The following is a 19931-nucleotide window of genomic DNA, read 5'->3' on the forward strand; positions in this document are numbered from 1 at the left end:
TGATGTGTATAATAAATGTACGTAAAACATGACATGATAAAAGTATGATAAAATTAGTGCTGGGCAAAAATTTATCTCGATTAATTGCATCCAAAACGAAAGTTTGTTTTGACATATTATATGTGTGTACTGTGTAAATATACACATGCATATATATATATATATATATATATATATATATATATATATATATATATATATATATATATATATATATATATATATATATAGATAGATAGATAGATAGATAGATAGATAGATAGATAGATAGATAGATAGATAGATAGATAGATAGATAGATAGATAGATTTGTTTATGGTTTGCTTAAAATGCTTTTTTTTTGTGAATCATTTTTTTTTTTAGTAAACACCACTGAAGCTAAAGTACTGTACTGTATATGGTTATCTCATGGCTACATCTTTGCCTTACTCTTCCTGAAAGGTGAGCGTGACCGCGGAGGTTTCAGTCCCTCAGGATGGCTGACCCAGGGACCCCCCAGCAAGCCCGTTCATCTTCCAGCATGTCCAAGCAGTCTGACTCAAGGAAAGGTCACTCCAAGAGCAAATGTACATCCTCCACACCGACCCCAGATGACATGTCTCCACAAGCACCAGAGGTTGCAGGTACTGTACTGTATGAGAGAGAAACAAGCAGCTTTGTGCTGTTTGTTTGCCTCTCACTTGTAAATACTGTACAAGTAGCTGTCTGATCTGCCAGTTATTTACATTCTGCTGAAAAATGCATGACCTCCACTTTAGTATGCGTATAAAAAGGTTCCTAAAGTGTCAGCATGAAGGTATATAATGATGCAGAGTTATTAAACATTGAAAACTGTGACAGGAAGCTCATATACTGCCACTCAGGGCTAAGATCTAAAGCACTTAGACTCATTTTCCCTCTTGAAAAAAAAATTAAATACTGTTATGAACTAGAGCTGTGCAATATGAGGATATATATCAAATGGACACAATAAAAAGTCAATCATTTCATATTATGCTCTATTATTTATATTGTGTTATCACAAAGTACATTGTTTATGGTAATACTTTATTGCATTTTATTTAGCAATATTTTTATTTTTATGTAGGAAAGTATTTCATGCTTTATTCATATTTATTTTATATTTCTATATTTTAGTCAAACATTTGCCCTGACATTCTAATTAATGTGAGAAATATTATTATATAAGAATGAGTATATTTTCTTTAAAAGGAAATAGCCCTTTATATGTGGTCAATATATATAAAGTATTAATTGATTAAAGTTAAAGATATAGTCATTTTATCTTGATGCATATTATTATCAGGGTATGAAATCACTTACAGTATATTGTGATATTATTTTCAGCCCTATTATGAGCACACAGTCATTATTTAAAGGAATAGTTCTCCCAAAAATGAAAACGTGCTCTTTTATTCTCTCATCTTCAGGTCATTCGAGATTGTAGGTGACTTTTCTCATCAGTGGTACATTAAAGGTGATTTTTAGCTGAAACTGTGGTCCGTGGTGAGTCATAAAATGTAAGTCAGTGGCATTTAAAGTGAAAAGCATACAGTATACAGGCAAAGCAGAATTAATTCTCATGGCTCCTAACAACACATTGAAGTCTTTGAAGTGAGATAATCGCTCTGTGCAACAAACTGAACATTATTACCTTTAATGCAAAGCCTCTGCCAACTGTCTTGACCATATTCACAACAATCTGAAGTGTGAGTCATGAACACACTCAGGACTGTTTGCCGGAGCTGCGAATTAAAGGTAATAATGATGCTAAGAATGTTCAGTTTCTTGTACAGACTGATCATTTCGCAGGTATTAATTTTATTTAGCCTTTTTGTCCTTCCGTTGTAGCTGTTGGCTTGCATTTTATGAATCACCAAGCACTGCAGTTTTAGCAAAAATAAATCTCCTTTAATATCATACTGAAGAAAAAAAGTCGCCTACATCTTTAGATGGCCCGAGGATGAGCAAACTAGCTGTATTTTTTCATTTTTGGTGAACTATCTCTTTGACACAACCCCACTTACAAACACGCACACATTTTTTTTCCTTCCATGTTTAAATAAAGCCAACAACTAGTGTAAGGTGCGATTCAGTAGTAAAAGAACTGCAAATGGATTAGTTCAATTCGCAGTGACATTTGCTCTTTAGACAAATTTCAATGTCTAGTTATGGGATGCTGTCAACACGAGATATGTGATATGTCTTGTTATACAAAATCTGTGAGAGTGATGTAGTTTTTCATACCATTTGGCATGGTATGTCAATTGGTATGCAAGGATAACAACTAGTGATAAGTGCGATTCAGTAGTAAAAGAACTGCAAATGGATTAGTTCTCATATTAGGGCCTCTGCATTTGTGGCCATTATATATTTTTTGTGATTATTATCACACTTTTGACATTGTGCTACTTTTTGGTAAATTTTTTTTTCTTTTTTTATTATTAGTAACTTTTGCATTTTTTTGGCAAAAATAATTTAATACCGAAAAAATTTTATTCATTATTGCTTTTTCGAAAAAAGGTCAGTTAGACTTGATCTGTAGTTCAAAATTTTCCTAATGTAGAATTAGACAATAGTTGTATTATATGTTTGTCTGTATGTGTTTTTTTAGTTGAAAGAGAGAAGTCTGTCTCAGAGGTGGCTGTTGCAGTGGACGAAGTGGAATCCTACAAGAAACGGCTGGTAATCCACTCATACATGCTAAATTACAAGCCTTTAGGCACAGACACTGATAAATCACCTCACAATGATTGGGATTCTTATCTGATTATAATCTGCAATTTATAATTTTTCCCTCGCTTGAGTCTCACGCCTGCGGTCCTGGCTTACTAATCAGTGCTTTCATATCGGCGTTATTGAGTTCTTCTAATGATGTGAGTGAATATTTCATCCGCTCTCCACATACTCTGTGGGCTTAAAGGTCTTGTTTAGGCCCTTTTCATGTATTAGGCCTCATCATCAATCATCAAAAATCCACAAGAGCATGCCGAGCTAGTACGAGAAACATTGTTATTTTCCATCCAAGGGTCTTCAAAATTGAGGAAGGGAAAAGAAGCATATTGTTGAACTGTAATTTCCGTTACAGGCTCATGCATACGCATGACGAGGTCTTTGGCTTAAATGAGATAGATAACCCCTGGTCACAAATGATGGCTGATGCAAATAACACGGGAGGAAGAAATGACTGAGAAAGTAAGGGGCGAGTGGGCAGAACAAGCCTTGCGAACTTACAGCTTCTCTGTCCTTTCATCAATGAGGTTAATAGAATTAATTACAGCCCTCTGGCTGGAAAAGGCAATGGCATTTACATGCAGTGGCTCAGTGTGTCCACCCCTGCTGGGAAACCCTGTAGAAAAAGCAGCTGGTGAGCTGCTTGTAATGACATTTGTTATAGTAATGCACACTCAGTGACATTAGCCCTTTAGACAAATATCAATATGTTTATGGTAGTTATGGGATGCTTTCAACACAGAGATAAGCTTAATTATTAACGTGATGTGTCTTGTCATGCAAAATCTGAGAGGATGATGGAGGTTTTCATACCATTTGACATGCAAAATACTGTCAATCCATATAATTGGATGTTACGGCATATCATGTTTCATCCAGTTTGGCCAGTCTGTGGTCTAATTGAAATCAGCTTATACCCTCATATAAAAAGTAGTTGTTTCATTTATACATATAAAATGAAATAAAAATTAAATATGAAATAAAATTAATGTGGCTTAGAGATTTTAGTACAATTGCTCGCACAAATATAGAGTATATTAGTATTTACTGTAATAGGTTTGGGGTCGGTAAGAAGTAATTTAATTAAATAAATACTTTAAAGGTCCTGTGAAGTGCTTTGAAAGTTGTTGTTTTGTTCAATGTTTGACATAATTTCCACTAAAATAAATAAAGACAGGTTAGGAAATAGCCACTTCCTTTTAAAGCGGTGGTCCACTACGATATAATATTTGAAACTTTAGTTGATGAGTAATGTAGCTGTGAACATCTCTGAATGTAATACGCTCTTGTTCAATGCAAATGGAGACATTGGCTTTTAGAGAGTAAGCTTAGCAAAGCCTACAGCGAATGAAGTTTGGGGACTACAAAAAAATACATTTAGTCTAGTGACACCACAAGGGCTTCCGGTTACATGCATTCACCACGCGCATACACCCTGTGCAGCGAAGGGGCATGGCCAGAGGTGCTGTAATGTTACAGCAGAGAAAGCTAATATGCCGTCCAAACACTGCTATTTCCATAGAGCTCATTCAGTTTCTGTATATGGGCTTCCAAAGGACACGACACAAAGACAGAAGTGCTTACAGCTTCATGTTCCAGAGAATTCTAAAATATATAGTTAGCATTTGACAAAGGACAGCGTCCAGAATCTCTCCCAGTTCAGTGCTGGATTTGGTTAAAACTACTTACACATGCTTATTACGAAAATATATGTGAAAGATTGTCAGATTTTATTTTAGAGAGCAGGCGTAAGGTTCAGTTGTGCGCTCTTTCAGAGGAACTAGGAAATATGACAGTTGTTTTCATGGTAGCTGAGTACATGTATATAATCAAAGTAAGACATATGAAAAACTAAGAAGATTTTCTACAAGTGAAGCATGAGCACACATTGCTTTGCATCTTATAAACACAACCAAGCCTTAAAAATACACTTGTGGACCACCCTTTTAAAAATAGCTAATCACTTTTCGTTTCTATCACAGCTCTGCCAGTCAGAGTGGCTGAGCTCAACCACATCAAACTCATGGCAGCCAGAGTATATAATAAATCAGCACAGTTTCAGAAACCATTTAATATTTTTTAGGAGTTTAGGTGAGGTTTGACACTGCATGAATCCTTTTGAATTTTGTTTGTAAAAAAATCCATCTTTAATTGAATAAATACAGCTTTGCTAAGCATGAGGCTAAAAATATACTGACCCTGAATGCTTGAATCAATTTATGCTTTTTATGTTATTTCATAAAAAAAAAAAAAATGAAGGATGGTTATAATTCTCTAATCTTTTTTTTTTTTCACCAGAGAGAAGCATTTAAACAGCGTCTAGCATTGAGTGGTATATCAAAGGAGTTATGGACTGAGGAAAGTGAGCAAGCCTTGGATAAATTCATCTCAGACTCTACTGTCAGGCTTCTCGTCGTCTACCATGACCCTTTTACTGGCCTACACGTGGACTACGCCATGCCAGCTCAGGTATGCCACAGCACTATTTCTAGAGATGGCATTTAACGACCCAATCAGAGGCTTTTGTGTCACAATCTCTTAAAAAAAACTCAGGCTGAGCGTGCTTGTTTTTTCTAATGTTATTTTGAGCTTCAATTTAATGAAGAACATACTGAGCTTTCACAATAGATTCATTCTTTTATGCTTTGTGTTCATTTCTAATGCATCTGGTGACTTGCCAGGATGCCAAAAATCTCATTGTTACACAGTGTGTGATGACCTCTGGTGATCCATTAGCGCTCAAATATGAATTACCAACATCTTTGCTTTCCCACTTATCCATCCTCCATCATTTTTTTTCTCTTGCTTTCTCACTTCCCCTAGGTGGTGGAGCAGATGTCGTACTTTATACGGGCACTGGACAGTATAATCACAGAGGAGAGTTTTAGGAGTTCAGTGCAGTTTGGTTCTGTGAGGGGAGGGGCCATAGAGGGTCTCCTCAGGGTGATGAATGGCATTCACACTCCTCAGGTCACCCTCAGCACCACCTGGCCAGAGACCTCCAAGAACAACTACTCTGCAGAACTGCACCGTTTCCTTACCAAACTTACAGGTAATGACAAATAGCCCCAGCGCCATCTTGGAACTCAATGATTTCAGGTTTAATTGCTTGCACTGGCAAGAGTTGTTAATAATGGGGGGTGGGGGTGAATGTACAGTTCTCTCTTTCACCTTCGATACCCATGGCTGAAGTGCCCTTGAGCAAAGCACCTACTGTATGCCCCAATTGCTCCCTGGGTGCCACAGCAAATGGCTGCCCACTGCTCCAGGTGTTTGCCCATGGTGTGTGTTTTTGTGTGCGTGTATTCACCGCTCACTGCTTGTAATGTGTGTCTGTACACTTAAATGCGGAGGAAAAATTCTGTCACATCACTCACTTTCACTTTTCTTGTTATTTGTCATCAATTTGAAGTTGCACACAACATGAAATAAATGATTTGAAAGGAATACATAAAGAACACGTGAAAAGGGTGCCATACACTAACAATCAATGCTTTTCTTCAAGATTTTGTCTTGTTTCTAGTCCAGATATCTAGAAATTCTTAAATCAAGAAGCATTTTCTAGACAAGCAAAAATATTGTCTTGTTTTCAGAAATAAAAAGTCAGCATTATTAAGTAAGTTTTTCCTTAAAACAAGCAAAATAATCCTATTTCAAAGAGAAACAATATTATTTTGCTCACCGACTGGCAGATTATTTTGCTTGTTTTAAGGAAAAAAAAAATTTTGTTGAGGAAAGCCATGCTTTTAGAATTCACATTGCTAGTAAATAATTGCAAAGAAATGACCAAAATGAATTAATGAAATGTGAAATTTGCATGAATTGTCATGCATCATATTATATATTATTTACAGTTTTTAGCTAATCATAAAAAAGAGACCATATATACCCAACTTTATGTTTATGGAAGCCAGTAAACTGATGTTTATGGGAGGACTTTATTTAAAGGATAATGAATTTATGCACTTTTCTAAGAGCATCTCTTTTGCTATATGAAATATTTAATAACTATATTATGACTATAATTTGATAACACTATTTTAATCACAGCATGTGTTAAAGGTGCAGTAGATCTTCTGCCTAAATGCTGACCGGTTAGCATAATATCTTTCAAATACAATCCCTCCCCTGTCGTCCAAAGTCGTGCCTTCGGAAATCACGAACATGCACATTAAAGATGACACTAGATCATGTCCACTAGATCAAGTCATTCGCCAGTTAGAAAACTTTATAGTACTTTATAATACTACAATTCAGAACGAAAAACTATTATATCTAGCATGCTTTCATTTATGTAGTTAGCAAGCAAAACTTGTCATCACTCTCTCAACAGTCTCACTCATCAGTCTCACTCTCTCACATGCTTTGTCCTAAAGTGACTACTGTACTGTATGCTTAGTGATTTTCTGCAGGCTGCAGGAATTACACTTATTACTAAGCCATACTTGCATGCTATTACAAACTGAATTTTCTAAGTAGCATGGTAAACAATATAGGGAGCACGTCACAGGTTGTAATTGATAAAAAATGAACCAATGTAAATATAAAACCAACTTCACCTCAGTAAAGCAGGCTAGGCGGAATAGCGCTGTTTACTCATATTTTGTTGTTGAACCAAATAAAGATCTACATTATCGATGCTGTAAAAGCAACCTTATCAAAATAGTCACATCAATCGTTCGCCTGAAGATTTCAGTTGCTGAACAACACTTCTGTGCATATAACCCATTTGTAACAACAAAATCTACATCAGCTTTGATTGACTAAAACAGTTTTAAAACATAACATTACCTGTCTGAAAGAAATACTTCAGCCATGGTGTCATCCTTCCTCCAGTGTGCAAAAGTAACTCCAATATTGATTCAGGATTATAAAGAGTTTTGATTCAGCATTTGTTTTTTTGTGCTGTCACTCATGTCCAAGTGGCTACGGCCCGCATGAACGCGCGACAGACAGTTTGGGCTACTTATCAGAATTATAGGAATTATCGGCCCGACAATATTTAATTGTATTAAAAATACATATAAATACATTTAGATCATTTACTTGAATCATTACTATTGGAATGTGAAGAGACTTTCAACCAGCACAACAAAACATGTTTCTGAAAACAATCACCTACTGCACCTTTAACCTGATGCCATTCATCGAGCTTGTGCAAACATATCCACACTGCTACAATCAGATGCTTTCTTAACTCCTGCTATCTCACCACTTTTATTTTTTTATACATATTAATCTAATCATAACTATCAGCACTGTGGATGGCATTTCAATGTTAAGAGGAATACGTAAACATGCCAAATCCCATACTTATTCACCTATTCTAACCCATTTTGTTGTATAAATAGTGTAAGTAGTGCATTAACACTGAAAAAAATCTATAAAGAATAAGGGCAATTGAAATACTCAGATGATGCACTTATTCAACCGATAAAAAGAAGTGTGGAATGTTGAACACTTCAAGCACTCAAAGGTCACAGCTTTGTTCACAAAGCAGAAGGGGAGGACTTTATCGGTTGCTAAGGTTAGATTACATTATTTATTTTGGATTGTTCCAATAAAATTCTCCTTTATACTGTAAGTGATTATTCTACCTCCCAATGGTGAATTCGGTTGTGCTCATGACAGGTACTATTTAGTAGTTGGGTCATTTATTTTACTAATTTGGAAGCCATTAAATGTTTACTGGAAAACGGCTTGAATCTCCATTTAATTGCAAAACGTTAATGTTACATTTTATCACTATGACACTAATACAATACATGGTTGAGTGTATAAGTGCATAGGTGCTTAATATATAAAGTGAAATTTGAGATGCAACAAGTATTTTTCAATCCAAAAAGTGTTTGCAGCATCTTTTTACTTCTAAGCAAAAACATTATTTTATCTCGGCCTTGAATTTTGTTCAGTCTTTTGAAGGTTTAGTTTGCACTATTGTGAGTACAAGTAATAAGTTTCTGGATATAATTCAATAAATAGTCTCCAGTATCATTAATAACAAGAGTGTGAATTCTACATACACTACAGCCTCTGGTACTTTCTTATGCTGTAAAACATACCCCAGTAATCGTTTGAACATTTTTCTTTCATGTATGTACAGTAAAGAGCTGCCTATGGTACATACAGTCTTTGATAAACATATCACTCTTTCAGAAATCATTTCGAAACCCATTTTGCACTGAACTTTCTTTGAAAACAAACCTGTTGTAATCCCTGCAGGACACCCGGCTTCTTCATTACCTACATACATGCTCAGCGAAGTACATTGACTTTTCTTTAACTACCACTTTTTATTTCAATTCACATTTAGGTTATTGATCCCTCATCTCATCCATATTGCAGCCAGCGGTCTGCTTCATATATGTTTCTTTAACATTAGTCTGAGCCTGAGCACTACTGACCTGACATCAGATTCCCATTTTGTATTTTGATTTGCTCTCCATCGGCTTAACAGGCATAGCTGATTCAGAATCAGTGCTTTTGTGCCTTTTTTGCACTATGACTGTGCTTCCTCCACCGTCAGCCATTCAGAGGTAATCACCTGGCACAGTGGAGCACCGTGATGGTTCAATTATTATGCTCATCAGTCCAATCAGCACACCCACATCACCCAGAGCAGCACGACTCTGACTAAACAGAAATAACACAGCGACCAATCACAGGCTCTTCTTACACTGCCGCAGTGCTCCCGGGTAATCAGAAAGCCGTTCGGCAATTTTCACAATTCGCCTTTTGGTTCTCTTCTTTTAGCACATTATTCTGTCGATCTCGTTCAAAGCGTTAGGCCCGGAGGCCAAGAAATATATTCCAAAGCTGATGGAGATGTATGGAAAGATGATTCACCGTACCGCAAAGTTACCTTGGATCTGTTATAATTGAGCTAAAAAAATAACATTGCCTTCACAAAGCACTCTTAAATGATGCATTCAGCTGGTTAAGTTGGGTATTTCAGAAAGAATTCAGCTTTGAAATGAAAGGAGCGAATAAGAGCCACAGGTAAATTGATGTTAGCCATGTCTATCCAAAAATAACAGCACGAGCTCAGTTCATACTCACTCTGATAATGAAAATCTCTCTCATTTACCAAAACTGAGGAATTTGGGCTGGAATTTGTTCTGAATAAATATAGACACTGTATATACACTCCTACACTAAGACAAAATGCCATACACTCTATATACTGTAGGATTAGACACACACAGATTTTTCACTTCTCAGCCAGCTGACTCATTCACTTTTTTTTCTGATGTCTCATTATTTTCCCTCTGGTGTATCCCGTTTGCTTGCCTTTGTTCTCTCTGTAAAGGCCAATCGAATGCTGTCATTGTGTTCCTACACTCTTTTTATTTTCTATGTCTCATAACTGCCGTCACAGATTGGAGCATCTTGTCTAACTTGTACACACTGGCCTTGTTCCTTTTAATCTTTTCATCTCTCAATAGGCTTTGCACTTTTTGCGTCTCTCCCTTTCTTCTGTCTCCCTCCATCAGGCTTTTTCTCCTTCCAACAATTTCGTGTGACAGACCTCTATTATCTTTTTTTATCTGCCTTTCACTCTTTAAACGCCCGTTAAAGTGGTTGCAACAAGCACCGTTTTGATGTCCAGCATGGAAAGTGCCACGGATGCTATAGAAAGCCACAAAGAAAACGAACAGCGGTCATAAAAAAAAATGCTTGTGACAGCTCACACGTGGCACACGGACCTTAAAACACAGCAGTAAACGTTTATTGTGTTTCCCTTTTATTGTTGATTCATTTTACCAACATGCAAAGCACTGTAATATTGGTCGGATTTGCTGTCTCCTGGAGTAAGAAATAGGGAGTGATATCAGAATGAAAATCCTTTTATTCCTGATGTATCTACCTTTTTCCAATTCCTCATGATGCTTTGTGTGAATTATTAGAGTAGCTTCTCTTAAACTAATAAACTGTTTAAAAAACTGTTATTATTATTCTGCGCACAGTTCTTCCATCAAGCATTAAAATGCCACTTCTAGAATTAGAATTAGCAAATTACTTTCAAAGGAAAAAGTAACCCCCCTCCAAAAAAAAAAAAAAAAAACCTTGAAACTAGTCGTTCCACAGCACTATTATGGATGTACACTCACTGGCTACTTTATTAGGTACACCTGTCCAGCTGCTCGTTAACGCAAATTTCCAATCAGCCAATTACATGACAGCAGCTCAATGCATTTAGGCATGTGGACATGGTCAAGACGATCTGCTGCAGTTCAAACTGAGCATCAGAATGGGGAAGAAAGGGGATTTAAGTGACTTTGAACGTGACATGGTTGTTGGTGCCAGACGAGCTGGTCTGAGTATTTCAGAAACTGCTGATCTACTGGGATTTTCACGCACAACCATCTCTAGGGTTTACAGAGAATGGTCCAAATAAGAGAAAATATCCAGTGAGCGGCAGTTTTGTTGATACCTTGTTGATGTCAAGCTGAGGGAAAGGCAACAGTAACTCAAATAACCACTCAATACAACTGAGGTATGCAGAAGAGCATCTCTGAATGCACAATATGAGCTACAGCAGCAGAAGACCACACTGGGTGCCACTTCTGTCAGCTAAGAACAGGAAACGGAGACTACAATTCACGCAGGCTCACCAAAATAGGACAATAGAAGATTGGAAAAATGTAGCCTGGTATGATGAATCTCATTTTCTGCTGCGACATTCGGATGGTAGGGTCAGACTTTGGCATCAACAGCATGAAAGCATGGATCCATGCTGCCTTGTATCAACAGTTCAGGCTGGTGGTGGTCACCAGTCACCAGATCTCAATCCAAAAGAGCACCTTTGGGATGTGGTGGAACGGGAGATTCGCATCATGGATGTGCAATTGACAAATCTGCAGCAACTGCGTGATGCTATCATGTCAATATGGACCAAATTCTCTGAGGAATATTTCCAGTACCTTGTTGAATCTATGCCACGAAGGATTAAGGCAGTTCTGAAAGCAAAAGGGGGTCCAACTCGATACTAGAAAGGTGTACCTAATAAAGTGGCCGGTGGGTGTATATTGAATAATATTATAGTGTAAAACAATCTAGAGGGACAAAACATAGTGAGTTCAAAAAAAGCTTTGGCCACACAAATGATTGTGATAATGACTCTTATTTTCATTCATTAATTTTCCTTCGACTTTCAAAACAGAAATTAAGATATTTCATATTTAATCCAAGAGCTCTCTGATCCTCCATCGACAAGAAGGGTTGTGAGATGTGAAGTCCATAAAAGAAACCAAAACTATTGTCAAAACATTGCATGTGATTTCAACTGTAATCATACAAATAGAATGTTTTTGTGTGCCAAAAACAAATTTCTTTCGCTACATCCTCTCTTCTGCCACATCAGGTCCTGGTGCACATTTACTATGTCCAATACCATGCTTTCCTGTTACACTGCTCATTTAAGTATAATGGCATTGCATCACATTGCCCATAGTAAACGCACACACTGACCTGATGTGAAAGAGATAGCATTGGTTAACCAATTTGTTTTTACAGTTTTTAGCGCACAAAACAAATATGTTCTTAAAGCTTCAAACTACTAAATGTTTTGATAATGTTTTGGGTTCCTTTTCTGGACCATTGCTGTCTTTGGTGAGTGAGAGCTCTTGGATTAAGTCTAAAATATCTTAATTTGCGTTTAGAAGATGAACGAAGGTCTTAGGGAATTGTAATGACATGAGGGTGAGTAATTAATAACATAATTAAAATTTTTTGGGTAAACTAACCCTTTAACACTTCAATGTGTATGTACTGTAAGTAACTGAAGTTGTATAAAGTGTGTTTCACGGTGCCATACGGTAATAATAGTCCAGTGTATAATGTAACACATTCTTATTCACATAATCATATATATAGCAATATGAAGCAGTAGGAAGAAAAAAGTATATTGCATAATTTCATGTGAAGTATTTTTTTAAAGAGTCTAGTGCAGAGATAGACAGGACTGCAGCTCTCCTGGACCCTTGGTCTAGCCTAGTGTATGATATTAAGTCTAATGTATTGTGCAATACATTGAACAATTATGAGTTCAGTTCTTTTATTGCACTTGGATAGAAAATTTTATAAGTCTGGAGATGAGGATTTGAATAGACCATCGTCTTCCAGAAGGCAACAGCGTAAAGTATCCTGGCAAAAGTGCTTTGGATGTGATGAAGTGCTGTACTGTATGCTGTGGTGTATTCAGGTACTATATGGGCATCTTTGACTGATTGGATTACTGATGTCCAACTATGTTTTTTCTCCACAGACAGTAGATTTAAACTGCTGGGCAGCACAGTTCTGTACATCCCTCTGGAGGCTCTTCAGCACCGCCCAGAGGAGGCCGTCAAGAACAAGAATCTGGTGCAAAGGCTAGAGAGTAAGACTGCAGTTGTGTGTGAATGCATGGGTGTTTGTGTGTGTGAAAATGGGTGTGTGTGTGAGGGCTTGAATAATTTCTGATGGAGTGGACTGTGAGGAACGAACAGTGTGAATAGTACATAAGACGGCGTATGCAGGAAATTACATCTACCGTGACAGTCCGTGGCTAGAGCCTGTGAGTGCGATTTACACAGTAACCACAGCTGAAGGGCAAAAATAAAGGGCTAATTCAATTCAAAACTGCCATGCTGCTCTAAGAGAGTTAAAGGAGTCTTTATTAAATTTGGCCGTCCTGATGGGGTCCAGGGTTAAAGGGACATACTAGGGGCGCATGGAGGTGTTGGAGAAAAAAGGTATTTTAGAAGCAAACTTTAAAGATAAAAAAAATTCTAGGACACTGTATGACTGATACCTCACTCTGTTTTTTACAGCAGCCAGCAGAGAAGAAACTGTCCTCCAAGCACTTTTTCCAAGTTTCTTTAGTCAGTTGTGATTATTTTTAATACACATTAAGTTCTGTTGTACACCAGTAGTTTATATATATAAAAAACTATATATAAACATTTATAGAGTATTCATATATTATTCATGTAAACATTAGACAACAGAATATGATTAAATATAATTACATATTTCTACATTTTCTGTATCATTAAAATGTAATTTTATAATTTCATTCATTTTCCTTCGGCTTAGTTCCTTTTTTCATCAGGGGTCGCCACAGCGGAATGAACTGCCAACTTATCCAGCATATGTTTTACAGAGCGGATGCCCTTCTAGCTGCAACCCAGTGCTGGGAAACATCCATTTACACTCATTCACGCACATACACTACAGCCAATTTAGTTTATTCAGTTCACCTATACTCCATGTCTTTGGACTGTGGGGGAAACTGGGGCACTCGGAGGAAACCCGCGCGAACACTGGGTGAACATGCAAACTCCACACAGAAAAGGCAACTGGCCCAGTCGGAACTCGAACCAGCAACCTTATTGCTGTTAGGTAACAGTGCTAACCACTGAGCCACCATGTCGCCCTCTTTATTATTACATAGAACGTATATTATCTGCAGCCATTAATGTACTTTTCAGTGTCACATGATCTATCAGAAATGATTCCAATTTGATGATTAAAAGATTTCTTTTTTTTTTCTAAATCTTTTATGCTGCTCTGATTCGTTTTTTCAGAATTCTATAAAGTATTGAAAGTTTCGAAGAATCAAAATTAATGGTAATCAGAGAAGAGATGGACAAATCGTTGATAAAATTGGGGAAAATCCCTCAAACAGAGATTGTAATTTTGTAATTTTACATAACCTTTTGTTGTTTGTTGGTTTAATTGCTGAGCTACTAAAAAAACCTGAAATTAAATGTTTTAATTAAATGTGAATTAATCAGACTTTAAAGGGTCATGAAACCCTAAAAAATATTTTTAGATGCTGACATTTATGTATGTTTGGCACATTGCTAAAAACACTATTAGGACACATATATTTCACTATTTGTAAAGAAAAAAAACCCATTGTGTTATAAATAAGATTGTTTATGGTTTTGTTGTAACATTATAAAGTAAATTACATTAGAAAATTATGTATATATATATATATATATATATATGATGCGATTTAAAGTATTTGTTTCTATATCATTTTTAATATTATTAAATTGGCAAGTGGGTGACACGGTGGCTCAGTGTCGAGTCCTAGTCATTCCTGGTCGCTGGTTCGAGTCCCGGCTGGGCCAGTTGACATTTCTGTGTGGAGCATGTTCTCCCTGTGTTTGCATGTGTTTCCTCCTTGGGTGCTCCGGTTTCCTCCACAGTCCAAAGACAAGCAATATAGGTGCATTGAGTAAACTAAATTGGCCATAGTATATGTGTGTGAATGAGTATGTTTGGATGTTTCGCAGTACTGGGTTGCAGCTGGAAGGGCATCCACTGTGTAAAACATATGCTGGATAAGTTGGCGGTTCAGTCTGCTGTGGGGACCCCTGATGAATAAAGGCACTAAGCCGAAGGAAAATTAATGAATAAAGTACCAAGTTACCATTGCAACTTAGTTTTGTATATTTCGCTTCGGCCCACCACCCTCAATCTAGTTTGGATTTTGGCCCTTCATAAGAAAACGTTTGGGCACCCCTGCTCTAGATGGTGAACTTGTTCTTCAGGGCTGTGTGTTCTCCAAAGCATTTTAGCCAGTTGAAAACACTAGTACTCTTCTCAAAATTCTTGGTTATGGGCACTTGAAAATGCTTCTGCAGTGCAGTTTTTTTTCTTTTGTAGTTGAGATGCTACTGCTGAAATCTGTTAATAGCAACTGATTTCACTGATTACTTGTTTGTTATTGACCATGTCGGTGCCATCGATTTTTTTATTAATATGATTGACCTTGGAAAAAAAACGTTTGAATGTGCACATTCGGTTAGCATATTGTTATTTTCATGAAATACTTCTTTTTCCACAGTTAAAAAATTGATATGGCTGTATACTGTATGATGTAATATGTTGTGAGGTGAGGTCTCAATATGTACTGTAATGAAAAAGCATGTAATTGAATACCATAGTGAATAACGGCATTAGAATTCAATGGCACCTACAGAATATTTCATGGTGACCTCATTGAAACATCACCTCATAAACTCTCTTCATTTCTCTGTTTATCTCCCAGTGGTGGTGATCCACTGGACACGTCAAATAAAAGCAGTGCTCAGCGCTCAGTCTGTGAGTGACATAGGAGACACCTTAGGCCCACTGGAGGAGATCTCTTTCTGGAAGAGCCGCTGCGCTGATCTGGACAGCATTAGTACGCAGCTCCAGAAACCTGGAGTCCGTCATATAAAGGAGATTCTGCAGCTCTACACATCAACCTACATCCCACCCTTCTGTAAACTAGCCAAGCAGATCCAGGTACAGCTCAGCATCAGTGTGTGTGTGTGCGCGTCCGTGAGTGTGTGAAAATATGAGCAGGTCTACATGGCAGGAATTGAGCTGAGGGGTAATGGGCTGGACAAGAACATTCTCTGGCTGTTGATGATTTATATGCGGCTTCTGAACGGCTTCTGCTCACCCCTCGGAAATGAGGCCGTCTCACATTCGGGCTCCGCTATTACGAGTTGGCCTGACTTCTCATTTCAACAGGAGATGGAGCATGTCTGTCAGCTCTACTTCAGCTCTTAGTGGCGCTCCCTCGTTGCCCTTTAACACTGATTTTAGATCAGTTTATGGTTGTTCTTATAATAACTCGAGATTGGAGTTTGGATGGAGGAAGCTGGTCCTGAATCAGTGTTCTGATTGTTGTGCCTCCAGATTCATACTGCGCAAAACTGCAAGGCTGCAGCAGCTGCCGTCCTTCATTTCATAGCATTTCCAGAATCACTGAAAAAAAAAAATCAATGTGACCAGAGTGAAATAATTAAACATCAGGCCTATTTGACCTTCAGGGGCACCCATGGCTGCTTGTAATAGTGATGTTGTAGAGTCAGCCTGATCACTGCCCCATAACCGCCACTGTTGTGCACAGTAGCACTGAACAATGGATCCTGATCCAAGAACAGGTCCCAGTTGGATAAAACGTTTTAAGCTTATTCAGATGTCACTGAAGCTAACTTAACTATGTCAGAATCACTTTAAAGGAGTAAAAAATACATTTCAGCCTGTCTGTCTCATCTAGTATTGATTTATTTTCTGTATTTACCTACCTTTGTATTTATAGTACAGTATGTATTAATTAAAACATTTTCAGTACAGGTTTTTAACAGGTACAGTGTTGTTTCATCATTGCATATGCAAAACTTAATCTGAAACGCATTGTTTCTATACAGTTGAGGGCAAAATTGTTTAATGTAGAGATATTTTTCATCTCATTTTTAACAATTGTTTGAATAACTTTTTTGTCTTTTTCATGATGACTGTACATGATTTGTATTAGTTTTTGCAAGATACTAGTATTCATCTTTAAGTGCAATCTAATGGCTTAACTTAATTGATTTAACTGGGCAAGTGTAACCAGGAAGTCAGGTGACAACAGAGTGAGGATCCATATGCAGCTTTATTTAACAGAGAATGGTCAGGCAGGCAATGGTCAACAGGTACAAACAGTAGCATGAGGGCAATCCAGAAGCGTAGGTAAGTTACAAGCAATAAGGTCGTTACAGATGGCAATAACATAAATGAGGAAACAAGGCTAGGATCAAGAAACACGGAAAAACTAGACACAGAGAATTCTTCGTAATGTTACAGCAAAACAAGACTCAGCCACGTGTGAGGGAATGTAAGCAGTGTACATAGTATGTGTAATCAGTCTTTGATCAGCTTCCAGCTGTGTGTGTGTAATTATTGGTGATCCGGAAACAGGTGTGTGAAAGGTGCATGACAGGATTTGTAGTTCATAAAGTGACAGAATTGCAGTCTGGGTGATGGTGCATGTTTATCAGCGATCTGCAAGCCTGGATCAATGGTGATTGTTACAGCAAGTTACTTTAATAAGTCAAGTCATTGGACAACAGTAGTTTGTTCTGCAGCCAATTGAAAAAAAAAAAATTATTGTGTTAATAATAATAAGAATTTGGATTTTATTCAGCCAAACTTTAAAGAAATAAGACTATCTAAAAGAAAAAAAATATTGTTTAACTTTGTTAAACATTAAATTACTGTAAAACTACTTTTTTAAATATTTGAGAAAAAATACAATTTAGAAAATGTATAATTAAATATAATATAGTATTATAATTAAAAACATAGAAGGGGTAAACATTTGCCTCCAACTATATCTTCAGATTATCTCAGTCATTCAGTGTCCACAGATTGCTTATCTGCAAGAGAAATGAAAAAGAGATATTTCTCTAAATATCTCCCTATATATTTATTTAAAAAATTGTTAACCCATTAGTGATGTCTTAAACAGTTAACGTCATTAAAATAGTAATAAAAGCCATTGTGTAAATTATTCTATTTTTATTTAATTTTCTAATTAAGTATTTAATCATTATCAAGAATGATAATAGAATTTAACAGTTTAATAGTTAATGATTGGCTCTGTTAAGTAGTGCTGCTCCTTATACAGTTTACAGCATTAGCTAAAATTGTGTTTTGCTTATTCCTATATAAATTCCTCATTATTTAATATTTTTAGAAGAAATTTGTAATTAAAATAAAAGACAACCACAATCAATTTTGACCTACCAAAATTAAATCACTGACTTTAAATCAGATATGCCTTGAACCATTTTATGTACTGTTACACCACTACTGTTTATCAGTCTGTCTATCTACATTGCCATTCTGTAACGCTGTTTTTTTTCCTCTAGGAAAGCTCTTTGCAGGCTCAGTCAAATGTCACTTTCCTGTCCCTGTTGAAAGAGCCGTGTGAGGAGCTTGCTCAGCTTAAACCTCGTGAGATTGCACCCAAACTTGCTCACATCCTCAACCTCATTCGTGTGATATGGGTCAACTCCAGCTACTTCAACACCCGTGACAGGATCACAGCTCTGTTACGCAAGGTACCTCACTTTACCAGAACCAGCATACACTCACACTACTGCAGTATTTTGTGTTTGTTTAGAAGTACAGTAGTTCATTCTTCTATTTTCATCGACAGAGCAAACATACTGTAGACTCTTGTTGAGCTGTTGTTAAATATCTCATGGTTGCTGGTGTGATAGTGCTAAAACATTACATTATGCATGATTTGTAATCCTTTTATTTAGTATGGTTGCATCATATTCACACTCTACGAATGCAAATCCCCTCTGTGGAATGATTTAGTAAAGCAGTACATTATATGATAGGATATCTCTTTATAACATCATATGAGTGAATTGATTTTCAATGCTCCGGCAATGAAGATTGATCCTCTACACCTTTTTATTGTTATGCATCACCCTTTGTCTAGGCTCACAGATCAATCACTTCATGCATAATTTTGTATGAATCAGCTAAGCTCTCGCTCTCAGAGGTACCTGCTGTCTGGATCCCACACCCCCTCCTATGCTACCAGCACATCAAAGTTTGGATTGCTTTGGGCTCCATCACATAGATAAGCCATCAGCCGCAGTCGTGTAGCACATGTAACACGTGTTCTTCAGATCAGAGGAGCGGGGTCTTGCGTCTCTACGCCACCAGCTCACATCGCTTCACTTGCTTTCATTTCCATCCCTGGCTTCTTGAGAGCATCAGGGAAACCGTTTAACCTTCTGTAATTACGCTCTGACCCTTCCTCTGCAGGAATCACATGGTACCACTGCCACTTTGTTTCTCTCTCTTTTTGTGTGTTTCATTTTTTCTTTTTTTCTCCTCTCTTTAATTCTCTTCTTTGAAAACACATCAAGGCAAATCAGACTGCTACAAAAACATTTGGTCTAATTGTTTCCTGAGGGGTGAGAATCATTGTGTGCACTTGCTGAAATGCCCACATTGAATGAGCAGTTGTTTTTCCAGACGGCCATTTATATTCTCTGAGGTCATATTTGCACCTTTGACCTGCGAATGTTTAATGAGTTCAAGTCTGGACAATCTTTTTTCTTCTCTTTTGTTTCCCTTTTTTTCAAACTTACAGAAAGTTCACCCAAAGAGAAGGTTTGATATCATTAGGCACTTTTCCAGTGCATGGTACAACGTGCTTTGATTCAGAACATCTCACTTTTGCGGGCTTTTCTACTGCACTTTATACAGTACCTAGTATCTGGTACTTTTAGTACCACCTCAGATGAGGCTCCAAACAAGCCTTACCATAACCAAAAATTGGTCAGAAAGAATTGCCAATACCAGCGTCACTACCCGTGTTAATGGATTTGCGACATGAGACCCCAAACCAGCCAAATGTA

General features: G+C 37.2%; 1 protein-coding gene across 1 annotated transcript in view; it reads left to right on the forward strand.

Annotated features, from left to right (window-relative positions):
- Window positions 1–448: 448 nt before the first annotated feature.
- Window positions 449–19931, forward strand: part of dnah2 (dynein, axonemal, heavy chain 2) — a 275588-nt gene continuing 256105 nt past the window's right edge. Inside the window, exons 1-7 of the mRNA XM_056461233.1 lie at window positions 449–623; window positions 2615–2685; window positions 5032–5202; window positions 5557–5785; window positions 13001–13111; window positions 15779–16017; window positions 18417–18608. Coding sequence (XP_056317208.1) covers window positions 476–623; window positions 2615–2685; window positions 5032–5202; window positions 5557–5785; window positions 13001–13111; window positions 15779–16017; window positions 18417–18608 — 1161 coding nt within the window. The 5' untranslated portion in view covers window positions 449–475. The remainder of the gene's footprint in view (window positions 624–2614; window positions 2686–5031; window positions 5203–5556; window positions 5786–13000; window positions 13112–15778; window positions 16018–18416; window positions 18609–19931) is intronic.

The sequence above is a fragment of the Danio aesculapii genome, chromosome 7 (assembly GCF_903798145.1).
Source record: "Danio aesculapii chromosome 7, fDanAes4.1, whole genome shotgun sequence".
NCBI classification, from domain to species: Eukaryota; Metazoa; Chordata; class Actinopteri; order Cypriniformes; family Danionidae; genus Danio; species Danio aesculapii.